General features: G+C 31.6%; 1 protein-coding gene across 11 annotated transcripts in view; it reads left to right on the plus strand.

Moving 5' to 3' along the window:
* Positions 1-14,306, plus strand: part of TRIQK (triple QxxK/R motif containing) — an 85,141-nt gene extending 70,835 nt beyond the window's left edge. For all 11 annotated transcript variants that reach the window (XM_087864743.1, XM_045805980.2, XM_087864745.1 and 8 more), the window contains 2 exons: positions 5,805-5,890; positions 11,147-14,306. In XM_087864743.1, coding sequence (XP_087720869.1) covers positions 5,805-5,890; positions 11,147-11,260 — 200 coding nt within the window. In that variant the 3' untranslated portion in view covers positions 11,261-14,306. The remainder of the gene's footprint in view (positions 1-5,804; positions 5,891-11,146) is intronic.
* The last annotated feature ends 337 nt before the right edge of the window (positions 14,307-14,643 follow it).

The raw sequence follows: 14,643 nt of genomic DNA on the forward strand, positions 1-14,643 counted from the left end.
CAAGGAGTATTTATTTGAGGAAAAACAACTGAATCTCAGTAAGAACAGTAAGCTTTGTTGGGTTTTAACTGGTCTTTAATTCCATCTTTCTCTGCTCATCATTGCAACTATAGTAGTTGTGAAAAACAGCATCCTGCAATTAATGGAGAAGGCAGAATGGGTTTGGAGCTATGCCACACTCCATCCTCAGAGAATTGTCCCTATCTGACCTGTCTGGTAACTCACTGAAAAGCCTCATTCTCAAAACTTGTCCTTAATTGACTAGACTTAGCGCTCACTCTGTGTGAAGAGCCCTCTCCCAGAATTTGACAGTCAGTGGCAAGTCTTTAACATCACAACTACTTGAAGCAGTATTAATAGTTGGGACTAGTAGGAGGCTGTCCTAAAAATATTAAAAAACTGGGCAATGTGATGTCTGTAGGGTCTTTAAAAATCTTCAACATAGATTTCTGGGAATCTAGAAAGCCACAAGCCTGTGCAGTGGTATACCATGTCCAATAAAGATCCAAAAAGGCTATAAAATTTCTTGCCTCTTGCTGACCTTGAGGAAGCTAGCAAGGAAGTGAAGGCTAAGGAAGGACTATAAACTCTTCTCAGAACATAGAAAATATATATCAACACAGACACACACATGCACACACCCACACCCACATACACAACACACAGCTCCTCAGCAAAGGTGAAAGATATTGGTTCAAAGTATTTAAGAAAATATTTGTCCAGTCTTTAGATGAACATGAAGCTAAGTGGCTGCATATGACAAGAATGCAGACTTTACAGACTTAGACTATAAAAGTCATTAAAAAAACAAACAATAAAACCAACAAAAGAAAAACAAACAGCAGCAACAACATCATAGGGGAGATATGATTTGCAGGGTTGCCACATTACATTATTTGATATGTCCAGTTTCTACAAGAATTATAAAATGCACAAAGAATCATCAAAGTGTGTGCCATACACAGAAAAAGAATAGTAGAACTTGTCTCTAAGAAGGTCTTATCTTGGACTTATTGAACCGAGACTTTAAGTCAGCCCTTTGAAATATGTTCAAAAAACTAAAGAAAATGATGTCTAAAGAATTGAAATATAAGAATGATGCCTCATCAAATAAAGCACTTTGTTATGGAAATGTAAATTATGTATATTTTAAAAAACAAATAGAAATTCTGGAGTTGAAAAATACAATAATTATAAAATTATTTTATAAAATAATTATAAAATAAAAAATAATTTATAAAATGTATAAAATACAATAATTATAAAATTTCACTAGAGGGACCTCATGGCAGATATGAACTGACAGAAGAATCTGGAATAATGAAGAGAAGTTAATTGAGATTGTACTTTCTGAGGAACATGAAGAAAAAAGAACAAATGAAGAATGACAAAAAATGAGCAGAGACACAATGACCTGTAGGATACCATCCATCATACCAACCTGTGTACAACAATAGTTCCAAAATAAGAGGAGGAAGAGAGAGGGTCAGAAAGGGTATTTGAAAAAACAATATCCAAAAACTTCCCTAATTTGATGAAACACTTTGATTTTTTTATCCAAGAACCTCAATAAATTTCAAATAGGATAAACTCAAAGAGATCCACACTGGGCTACATTATCAACAGGCAAGCTGTTGAAAGTAAAGCGTAAAGAATGATTGTTGAAAGCAGCAAGAGAAAAGTAACATATTACATATGATGTGCTGAAAGCAATAGATGGTCAGCCAAGAATTCTATACCCAGCACAACTGTTCTTTAAAAAGGGAGAAATTAAGATGTTTTTGGAAAAACAAAACCAGATAATTTGTTAATAGCACACCTGCCCTGCAAGATCCACTAAAGGAAGTCCTTGAAGTTGGAATGAAAGTACACAAGACAATAACTCAAGTCCATATACAGAAACAAACAACAACAAAAAACTCAAAAAACTAACACCAGTAAAGGTAACTGCATTGATAAGTATAATAGAAGTCTACATATATTTTTTGTGTGTAACTTTTTTCCTCACCTTGCTAATTTATGAGATGCTGCTAAAGCAGTACTTAGATGGCAATTTATACTTGTTTAACAGTATGTTTATAAAGAGGAAAGATTTCAAATCAATAACCTAACTTTCTGCCTAGACAAGTTAAAATAGGAAAAGAGCAAACTAAACCCAAAGCAGAAGTAAAGGAAATAATAAGGTTTAAGTGGAAAAAACATAGAGAAGAGAAAAATAATTAAAAAAATCAACAAAACCAAAAGTTTGTTTAGAAAGATCAACACAATTGAAAAATCTTTTAGTTACACTGTTAAAAAAACAAAAACAAAAACAAAGAACACTCAGATTACTAATATCATTAATGAAACAGGGTACATTACTATTGACCTTATGTATATAAAATGGATTATAAAGGAATACTATAAACAGCTGTATGTTAAAAATTAGATAATCTAGATGAAACAATACTAATACAAGTTCTGATGCAAAGCTACCAGAACTCTGATCCATTACTGGTGGGAATATGAAATGATATAGCCACTCTGGAAAATGGTTTGGCAGTTTCTTACAAAGTTAAATATATACTTACCATATGACTCAGGAGTCCTACTCGAGATAAATTGAAAACTTGTGTTCATATAAAACCCCATACACCTGTGTTTATAGGTAGCTCTTGTAGTACTTGCCAAATACTAGATATACCCCAAATGCACTTCAGTGAGTGAATTGATAAATAAACTCTGGTACCTTCATATAATGGAATACGAATCAGCAACAGAGAAGAATGAATTGGTGATTCATACAACTTGGGTGAAACTTAAAGGCCTTATGCTGAATCAAAGAAGCCACTGTCATGTTACTGCTATATTACTGAAAAGACACGGCTATAGAAATGGACAGTAGCTCAGTTGTTGTCAGGAATTATGGATGGGAGGAGGCATGTATATAAAAGGATAGCACAGGGCATTTTTTGAGATGAAACTATTCTGTACCCAGATTATGGTAGTAGTAACATGAATCTATACAAGAGCATTAAAATTCATAGAACTGTATACCAAAAGGAAAAAAAAGTCAATTTCATTGTGATAATTTAAGAATAAAATATAATAAAGTAGTATTATAGGATTATATTGGAGAGAGGAAGCATAAATCACTCAATCAGGAAGGTTGGGGATGGAAAAAAAAATAAGCTTTTGTTACTTAAACTACACCATAGGAAATGAAAATAGAGAAATACGATGGATGTTGTCGTTAAACAGAAAAACTAGATAATTGAGGCCCCAGATTAGCTTCATAGGCTTGAATTCTTCAGGTTTCTTCTCATATAAAAGGTAATGAGCAATTGCCAAACAGCTACTTTGGTTATTGCATTATTGATATAACCAAAATCAGACCCAACTATGTCTAAGAAGCAATTTACATATAAAATCTAGATTATTATATATGCATTATATATATATATGTATGTATTATTTCTGAGTTAAGTACTCAGAAGTCTTCTGTATTTTACATTTTTTACAATTGTGTAGGCAAAGGTATCGTTCTTGAAGCCATAAAAAATTTGAATGTTGAAAACCTCTTTGGGTATAATAGAAATATCTAGTTTTAGTTATAAAGAACTTAACAGATGCCCCTGTAAACGTTTTCACTTTGTAGACTGAAGCCTCGTTTTTCAGTATATACTTTTGGATATCATAGTTAGCAAGCAGAATGCTAAACTACTGACAGATGCACTGTTGGGAGACGTACCAGGTGTAAATAATTTTTAAAGCCATCTATTTATTATAAATACAGTTTCAAATGTTCATATCAACTTTAACATGAATCTAGAGATATTATTCTCTAAGAGATACAGGAGTTGAATTGAAATGGAATGTATTATTTAACCAATAAGTTACATGGCAAGTGAAGTAGAGTGATAAATTCTCACTTTAACCTTGACTCTTTGAGGTATATTTGAATCTGTTTTATGGCAGACACATCATCCAGAATAATGCATATGTGTATGTAAAACATTTGGGTTTAGACGATCCTTTTTCCATTTATTTTTCCTCACTGCACCCAGAGATTATTATAGGGCATATATAAGATAAAACAAGAAATGACTTTTTGGCCTCAGATCTATAATTTCCAAATTTCTCTTAGATTCTCCTTAGAAATTCGCTTTGTAACCCTGAGTGGAGGCATTTGATGTGTCACCATTTTCATTGTTCTGAGCTGTTTATATCTCAGCAGGAATAATGACATGAATAGTTTGACTGTTGAGATGTGAAATCAGAGTGAACACTTGTCAAGGCTTTTTCAGCAAAATTAAATGTTGCTAATTTAAAATGGGTCAGAGTAATATTTTTCTGTAGTTTGTTCATTCCATAATTTAAATTTAGATCATTTGATATACATTTTTACAATTGGTTCATTTCTGGATCATTAAACCTTATCATCAAATAATATTTATTAAGCTTCCGCATGTTCATAGATCCAGAATGACTGCTGTATGATAGCAGTTAAGGAAATAGCATACACTGGCTCTTTAAAAAAAAAAATCTTTTCAGCAAACAAACACTTTTATGTGTCTAATGAACACAAATAGAGCATTTCTTCATCACTCCCACCCATTTGACTCCCTTCTCCCTGCCATTTCTAATTCTGAGAATCTATATGGAATTTTAAAGGCACTTTTGAATCATTAGTAAAGACACTATTTTATTGTACATTAACTTTTTATGATATAGTATAGATCAACTGTGTTCAGATTTATTTCAATGTGAGGAAGATGTGGAAATTAAAGTTAGAAGTTGTATTATTTACAGAAAGGTAAGATTTGGAAAGGAACCAGTCATGAAGGAAAGGGAGTAAGATAGAAACAAGGCAAACTAAGAATATAAAAGAGAGATTACATGGTCTTATGCTAACTCCCCCACAGAGTAACATACTGTTTTTGAGACCCATTGACCCAGTTCTTAGTTAATTCTTTTGGTTAAGGAAAGAGTATATTATATCAATGTTTTTGTTACTGTTGTTCTGTTTTGTTTTGTTTTTTGTTACTGTCGAAACTATTTTCTACACAGGTTATGTAACTCATTAGTTACATACAGGTTACATACAAACTGAGGTTTGTTAGTCATTATTCATCAAACGGTGCACAAAAAAGGAAATTTGGTGATGTTAACTAACTTAGTTTTGTTCATCTTTGGTTGTGAAATGTGGTAGCGAAGATTGGATCTAATATCTATATGTAACTTTCCTACATCTTTCATTTAGCCATATTTATTCTGTCCTCTATTTAAAGAGCAAACACAATGTAAATGTGTATTTTTCTGATGAATTCAGTGACTGAAGTTAAGTATTTACAGATCTTCCTTAGTTTCTTACAGAAAACTTGAGGATATTCCTCAAATTGATTATTTGGGTATTTTATATATCCCTAATAAAATTTATAATGAGCTCTTATTCTTCACATGGGAAGATGAAGTTAACTTACCTATTAATGGGATCTTATGTATACTCATTTACCCATTTATTTCTAAATCCTTCCGAAAGGTTTACTGTCTTTAAAAATCCTACTCTCTAAAATAAGTTTTTATATTTTTAGCTCTTCACTGCACACCAAATCAAAGATGTCTGTCAGATCTTCTTCCTGCAAAAAAATTGAGAGGAGAAATTGACCTTAGGGTGACAAGTTTATGGTTTCTAAACCTGGGAGCTACTTTGCAACTCTGTGTCCCAGTCTTACTGTATTTAAACATTCTTTGACATTTCAGATGGCTGTTAAACTTGAATTATATATAAGCATAGCTCATTGCCTGAAATTATTTCTTTCTAGGTAAACAAGATTATAAAAAAACCAAACCTATTTTACGAGCAACCAAATTAAAAGCAGAAGCAAAGAAAACAGCAATAGGGATAAAGGTACCTGTATTTGGTAACTTTAAGACTTGATATATGCATGCCATTTCATTTTCTAAAACTGGATTGCATAAATGTTGAATGCTAAATGTTTTATGACATTTCAAAATCAAAGTCAATGCCAGAATTGAAGGTTTTTATAAAGAATTTACTTAATGGGAAACATCATTCTGATCCTGAGATTTTTACCAGGTCTTAAAATAAAACACAATGTCACATAAGAGAACCAGTTATACTTAAAGTTGCAATTTATTTTTTCTCTAGCTACTGTATATATTGTTCAAACATTTCAGTGATTTATGTGGTCTGAATCAAAAACTTATATTTTCAATAAATTTAATTTTATGGTTATCAAGATTTTAGTTATAATTATATATACTTACATCATTAATATATGTAATTTTACTCTGTGTATTATTATTGTTGTCAGTACTCTCTACGATGAAATTCTAATGATGTCCCCAAACTTGTTCTTTTAGAAAACCAGTGTCTTAACTGCTTAAGAGGGATAAATGCATTGGAGAATGATGTTAGCAGATATTAATCCAGTGTGCTAGCACAATCAAGTTCAGCAAAATTACATTTACATTATTACTCATGTCAATTTTTTGCCAAATATTTAGAGGGGAATCAAACTATAAATACAAAAATTAACTTGATGGTTCTACTGTCAAATGTGTAAAATTAAAGTGACTGGTATATATACTTTATTTAAATATTAAACTGTTAAAAGGAGATTTTGGTTTTTATCTGGCAGATGAAAAATCAATTTTTCTAAGTTATAGCTTATAGCAAATGCCAAGGTATTACTACCAGGCTGTAACAGCTGTTGAACTGCCAGATGATATATTTGGTTGTCTTCCAGAATTTGCTATTATGATCACGAAACACTGCCTTCTTTTTACTCTTGATTGCTGATTTTGATCAAGCATTGCCGTGTGATACGGTATGTTTTCACAACACAATCTCCTTCAGTTAGTGCTGTGTGTCAGTTTTTAATGAAAAAAAAAAGTAAATTGCCTTTTTGTTTAAAAGAGAGATGATTAATCTTTTGAAGTTTTCTTCTAATATCACATGAAATTTTTTCCATCTTTAAAATTATTTCCATGACATGATCTTTCTAAAAGCATTAGTTAGGGGTTTTTTTCTTTCTTTATTTTACAGTTAGTTACCTGGTGATTGTCTCTTATAGTGAGAGCATTATTTGTAATTTTCCACCAAGGCACTATGGCACTCACTTTTATCTCTCCCAATGTGGTGTTTTGGTTTGGGGGTTTTTTAAAAGAAAGATATTGGGGTAGCAAAATCCACTTGTGGCATAATATAATGAGCAGCGGTAAATTAGAATTTGAGAAATAGTGCAGCCACTCATATATTAATATATACACATTCTCTTTATTTGCTCTTATACTTTTTATTATTATTTTAATTTGGGGAAATGACTATCTTGGCATCAGATAAATCTACCTTATAGTGCAATTTTCTTTTATCTTTTTATAAACAGTGCAGAATTTGCTTATCTTTTTTTGAGAAAAAAGTTCTTCTTAGATTTCATTCATGATTTAATGTATGTACGGAAGAATTTCTAACTGACACCCAAACATAGCTCCTTTTTACTAAGGTAGCATATAATTTTGACTTATAAACCTGTGGAAAACAAAAACCTTAACTTTAAACATTGTTTACGTTCCTTAAAAAATTACATGAAGAGCCCATTAAAATGATTCGAAACTTTTTAGAATCAGAACCATGGAAGTGTTTTACATTTCAAATCTGGCATACTAATTAGTTTGCCCTGTCAAACTTTGATTGCCTTGTCATTTTAGCATAGGATTTTAAATAACGAAGTTTCTTTCAGCAATTGCCATTTAATGCTGTTTAATTTCCCCAGTGAGTGATTTGATCCATATTGATAATATCAGAGAAGCAACTAAGGACTAATGAACATCAAACATGTTTGACTCTTATCTAGTTGATACAGGATGACCATAATATTATAGTATTTTATCACTTTACTGCTTATTTTTAGAATGAATCATAGTTATGCTCTTAAAATAATTTAAATCTATAGAAAATATGAACAGCTGCATGGAATAGAAAAATACCAGCAATGACAATACTGAACACAGAAAAAAGAGGCCTAGGATCACATTCCTCTGGTCTCTTCCTGTTGTCATGATCTAGCTAAGTCTAACCTGACATATTTGCAAAAGCAATTATGTCATTACCTCACAGGGTTGTCAGAAGAGTTAAATAATACCACAAAAACACTTAACATTGAACCCAGGACATCGAATTCATTTATGAAATGTTAGCTGATTGAGAAAATATTTTTTCGAATTAGCCATTACTGGTTTGCACACATAAGACTTCCCTTGGTTGGTTGTCAGTGGCCTTAAGATCCCCCACTTCAACTCAGTCTGCTTTGTGTTATTATATTGCATATTGTAAAATGTCCTCAGTTTTGCTGTGGAGATACTGATATTGCTGTTGTAAAGTTTTCAAAGTATTGCATAATTTTAATATACTTTATATATAGGTTATATAAAGCTTACTCAATCGTTCATTATTTGTTTAGAAATGCTGTATTACAATGTTGTAGAACCTATAGAAAGAAAGATGACCAAGACATGATCATCTTGGAGGAAATTATACAAGAAATAACTTCCAGATTTCATTACCATATAAAACCAACAGTATTGACTGAGAGATGTAGGACCGGAGATGTAAAGAATACATAATACAGTCTTTATGCTCGAAGACTTTTAGTGCCTTTTTGTAAACATACGTTTAGTAATTGAAAATGTTTTGGGAGAACAGTAATGATTCAAAATAAGATGTGAATATTGTTGTGTTAAATCTAGAATTAATTTCTGTTTAGAAGCTATTTTATTTGCTATTTTATTTCCCATATCTTACCAATGTAAACAAAATGTTGTAATTTATGACCCAGTAATGAGTGCTACCTAAAAAATACTTGCACAACTAATATTTCCTATTTGGTTGCTGTTCAGTTAGATTATTTTTCAAGAATTACGACTTCATTAAAATTTTTTTAGAACGTAAATACCCATGTTTTCTAGTATTTAAAAGGAAAAAGATAATTCATATTTGTTAATTAGTTTATTTGAAAGGTATAATCTAATAAGAGAGTAAGGATCAAAAATTTCTGTTACATAGATAAAATATTCAAGTGTCAACCAGATCCTGCTAACAACCTCTTGGGATGAGCCATCTGGAAACGTTATTTTTCTTCTTTTTTGTGATTTCAGATGTAAAACTAAAAATGGCTGGAGGGTAGGGGGTCATAAATGCCTACAGGTCTCTAAGTTATGGTTAGTGTCACCAGCATCCTGAAAGCAGTATTTTCAAATTTTATCATTGTTTTAACCCTCTATACATCCAGTCCCCACAATGTTCATCTCCTCAACAGAATAGGGGCATTTTAAAAAAAAATGATACTATTCCTCCCCATTCAATGCTCTTTAGCCCTCCCCGCTCCACCATATATTCAGTAGACTTAATTAAATTAGTGGATCCTCTGAAGTTGTATTCTATGAATGTTCTCTGCTTCCTACCCTTAAAACCCTTTTTTTTTTTTTTTTTGCATCTGGATATCCTGAAAATGTATAGTGAAGAGGATAGTTTTTTGAAGGGACAAGGAGCAGTTGAAAAGCAGCAGTTAGAGGTGATTATCAAATGAGATGTGGATGATGGCCTCCAATCAAGAGTAAAAACTTTATTCTTGCTTTAAGCTTGTATGAATGGTGACTGCTGTTGAACAGTTTTGTTGTCCACTATACAGAACAGATGGAGTTTGCAGTTGTGTGTCACTTGTTTATTACATCCTCTTAAAATTAGTAGCTGTGTAACCAGATGGGTCTGGGAGCACAGCTGTGGATATAAGAATATAAATGAAACCTGTCTGATGCTGCCATGCCCTTTTGAGATGCCAAAGTGTTCCAACTGCAACAAAGAAAAATTCACGTTCATTTGACATTATATTGATGTATTAGATTAAAAAAACCAAATCTTACAAAAGTAGTTGACACTGAGGCTATCAACCCCCACATTTTTATCAATATTTATTTTCATAGTTTGGAAATCTAAATAAATGTAAATTTGAAGCTAAATATCTGTATAAAGTGCCCATTTGTAATTTCGATATCCAGGTAAAAAATTCATGTTGATTATAAACCAAATTCATTTTAATATTTTTAGTTTATTAGGTGGCATATGTTGAATTAGTAATTTTACATTCTGATGAAATGCAAATTCTATTTGTAAATGCAAATAAATAGCTTCTCCATAAAACAATGCCAGGAATGGGTGTGATACACAATTGAAAATTAGAAAGGCATATTAGGCTCTTTAAGATGTGAAACTGGCACTAGTTGCTCTTTTTTGACCTTTTCAGCCAAATGATATGTTAATATTGAGAACATTCCTTAATGGTGTGTGTGTATACTACATACTACACACTATATACTTCATACATATATATGAAGTTTATGGACTTTTTAAGAGATAATAGGATTTTTGCCATAATATATGTAGTAAATTTTTTGGCTACTATTTTAACATAATTAATGTAACCCACATCAAATCACCAAATGAAATATTCAGAATCACCCTTCACAGTTCTGATAAACTATACTGTATCTGCTTCGTGAGCCAAGAGTACTCAGTTTTGTTCCCCCACATTATAAACTATAGAATTTAGAGTTTAAAAATTTTTTCAACAAAAAAATATTTAATAAGGATTTACAGAGACATAATTTAGAAACTGGTTATAATAGGAGTTTCTTCCCATTAGAAAAAGAAATATAAATGTTTTAAAATCTGTGTCCTAACGCTATAACTAATAACAAATTAATTGAAGCAACAAATAAAGTTAAACATACTCAAATAGAGAACAGAGAAACTATGTAGTAGAAACTATCTTGATATCCAAACTGTGCAAATATATCAAAATTATAAAGTTTAATTTTACTATTAGAAAAGCACAAATTACATAGAAGAAATGATAGAAACTAGTCACCCACTGATGTACTTGTCATTGCAGTCGGTATTGTCAAGTACAAAATAAGTTACTTTACTAAATGACAAGAAGTGTTAAACAAAAAGAATGTGATTAATTAGGTTCAAATTATTATTCTAGTTGATGGACTTTTATCACTATTTTCTCTGATGAAACTCGTAACATTAACCAATCTCTTTTCATCAATTTCAAGCCTACTTTTTTTTTTTCCTCCTCAGGAAGTTGGCCTCGTACTTGCAGCTATATTGGCCCTCCTACTGGCTTTCTATGCTTTCTTTTATCTCAGACTGTCCACAGATGTTGACCCTGATCTGGAAGAAGATGAAGATTAGCTGAACAGCAATCAATGCATTAAAGGGAAATAATTTTATAAAAGCACCCCTTGGGACCAATACTTTCTAAAGTACTGAAACTGGAACATCTTGAAATCTTTCTGCTGGTATTTTCAGTTTTCAGAAATATCTTTTTAAATAGTTGCATAGAATATCAAGAAAAGAACCTTACCTAGCAATGTAGTATAATGTATGCTACTGGATACTTTTATAAATCTTTCTACTTTGACAGGCAACCTATTCATGGTGCGTTTATATTAAATGGAAAACAGATCTTAAATTCTTCGGATGTCTTAGCCAATTTATGTGTATAACTCCATCACTTACAGATTACTAAATCTATTTTTGTTCCGTATACATAAGTAAAAGTATATATCCTCATTTACAGAAACATTCTCAAATCACATTCAGAGCCTAAGAAGGAATGAAAAGTCGTGGGAAATTTTTCATTTTACAAAGAAGCCCTGCTTTCTTTCCAGACATATTTTATATCATTAGAGAGACTATCTGCCATACATCTACAGTAATCTTTTTCCTTCTTTGCCAACTGTTCAGTGCACATGTGCTCCATCAGAAATGGCACCTGGATGACAGAAGCTCAAAGAGTCACATATGTCTGTAAAATAGAGTTCCTTTCCTCTTGGGCTGTCTGAACTGGTGTAAATAGAAAGTTCAGTTGATCTTGATTTTAATTAACTTATTATTGTATTAATATAAACTTGGAATTCTATTTTAATTATGTTGTTCTGGATGCTTGCAGTATCAGTTTGCCCTTCTTGTAAAGGAGATATGTAACAATCTGTCGTTTAGTTGTGCAGTTTTGTTTTTTTTGGTTTTTTGGTTTTTTTCACACAACAGTAATGGAAGTCCTACCTACTCAGAATAATTTTCTTGGGTTGTCTCTTAAGCCTAAACAATACAAAGTTGGTTTACAAAATTACATCTTGTCTCTTGAGAGTTAATCAATTAGAACTGTTTCGTGAAAAAATAAATAATAGAAGAAAATATATGTCTCATATTACTTGCATATGTAATTTTTTTGTTTACATAAATTTTCAAGATATTCTGCATTTGTTGGAGTATAACAATCAATATATTCAATATTTTTACCAGTAATGGATTTTTTAAAAATATTTTTAGAATACACGAATACATAAAGCTTAGAGATGAGAAAATATTTGTCCACAACAGAGTTGTTAGCTACTACCTTATATAAAGATGTATAAAAAATTAATAGTTAGAAACATGTGCACAAAGTGTTTTCTATCATATACATTGTATTTATGAAGAGCAAATAAAATGTTAAGATTGTTTCCATATTTGCCCAGAGAAGAAAGCTTTGATGAATACACTCGATATTCGTTGAGACTTTTGCAAATAGTTGAGTATGGCTGTGTAGCATTATGTTCTGTAGAATTTTTTCAAGTAGCATAATTTATTTCATCAATGTGAAAACAGCCCAAAGTTCCAGTATCCTCACAGATTATTTATGCCAAACATCTGAGGGCAAAATTTAGCCAGTGTTATTTACTGGATTCTATCCCTTGAAATCACAAACTCATGAGACAGACCAAGAGTTCTTATACACTCACCACTGCAGACCAATCCAAGTGGCATTTTTTGGAAAGGTTGCAGCATTTAATGCCATGTGGTATGTCTGTTCGTGAAGTGGGTGGCAAGGGAATATCCAAGCTGGCATTTTGGATATGATGGGCCTTTTCCTTTCCTGAGTGACATGCCACATGTCAAGAAATACTGCTTTTCCCCCACTCCTATCACATTTACGTGAACAATTTTCATTTAGTTATTTTACCTCCCATATGGTGTTAAAAACAGTCATATTAAATAAAGATTATTTCTAATTCCAGTAGTAATTTAAATGAGAAGATATGTAATAATTGTTTATTAGTTACCTATCCAAGTGAAATATAACAGGATTTACAGTATTTAAAATAGATGAGTATACTCTTGGAAATGTCTGAAAATTCATTACCCTGGGGAAAAAAAATGTTACTGTTCCCTTCTGTTCTTGAGGTGTTCTCTTAAGGGAAAAGGTTGTTTCTGATAGTAATTAATATTAATCTATACATAGTATAATTATAGGCTAGTTTGATTACCTCATTTTATCAATACCCTGAGTCTCTGGCTAGTCCGTTTGCGTAACTGACTTATGATGGCTCCACAGAACCAAGTCCCAAAGGCCCAACTCTGGTTTTAATAAATAGCAGGTAAACTGAGACAATATATGTTTATACAACACTGTTTTCATGAAATGCAAATTTTTCAAACTCACATTAACTGAGAAGCAGCCTGTGGAGAAATCCCAGATTGAAATTTAGTTTGAATCCTTGAAGGTAGAGAGGTGATATCCGGCCTATATTTTCAGGGGACCACACTACTGAATAATGAGCGGTGTTCGGCATAAATCTAAGACTGGCACTAGACACGAATTTTAGGCGTGGGTTTTTTCTCCTACAATAATTCACTGCTCAGAGTAATTCAGAAGACAAAAACAGAAAAAATATAATAACTTTTCAGAATGTTAGAATCTATTTGCTAACATACTCTGCAGGATAAATTTCAGCTAATGCAGCAGACTTTACATTTAGCCTATGGAATACTGTGAATGAAGCTTGAAGAGTTTCTGGTTCTTATTTTGCATGCAAAATAAACATAAAAGATTCATTTGAGAGGAGATATTGTAAAAATATAACCTCATCCAGGATTTCTTTTAAAACAAATGAACAAAAAGCCTATCATAGTACCAGTATACAGATTGTTGTTTTAAGGTGGCAAATACTTGAAGATTTTCTGTCTTTTCAATTTTTCTGAATTACTTCTACCCCAACCAATGATTGCAAGATCCCAAAAGATATGTTCTTATTCATTTCTGTAATTCCAGTAGTGTAGTGAACTGCACATATTTAATAAATGCATGTCAAAATTTAAGTTAATTTCTTTTAGTGCTCTCAGAGTCTCGTACAGTTGCTGCATGTAATAGATGATCAAAAATTATTTGCATTTAATAAATAAAACTTAGAAATCACTATATTGACCAACTTAGCACTTAGCATTTATGATCATTGAATATTCTGGGACAAATGTATGTTTCATCCCGTTCCTTTTTAAGATCACGACAACTAGTGTTAAATTTGCTGTAGAACAGAAACATTGCTCTTTTCTAGGGAATCAAATATGTTATTTTTATCTTAGTATTATTGAAAACCACAAGTGTTTTTAATTTAACTTATTATACATCCACTCCCAACAAAAATAAAACTAAGTTTTCGTTAAAATGCTTATATTTATGTAGATACTAAAGCACTATGTTTTCCAGATTCTAAAATGATATAGTCAAATATAATTCAGTAGAGTAAATTATG

This window comes from Ursus americanus, chromosome 9 (assembly GCF_024610735.1).
Source record: "Ursus americanus isolate L20-20 chromosome 9, mUrsAme1.1.p, whole genome shotgun sequence".
Taxonomy (NCBI): domain Eukaryota; kingdom Metazoa; phylum Chordata; class Mammalia; order Carnivora; family Ursidae; genus Ursus; species Ursus americanus.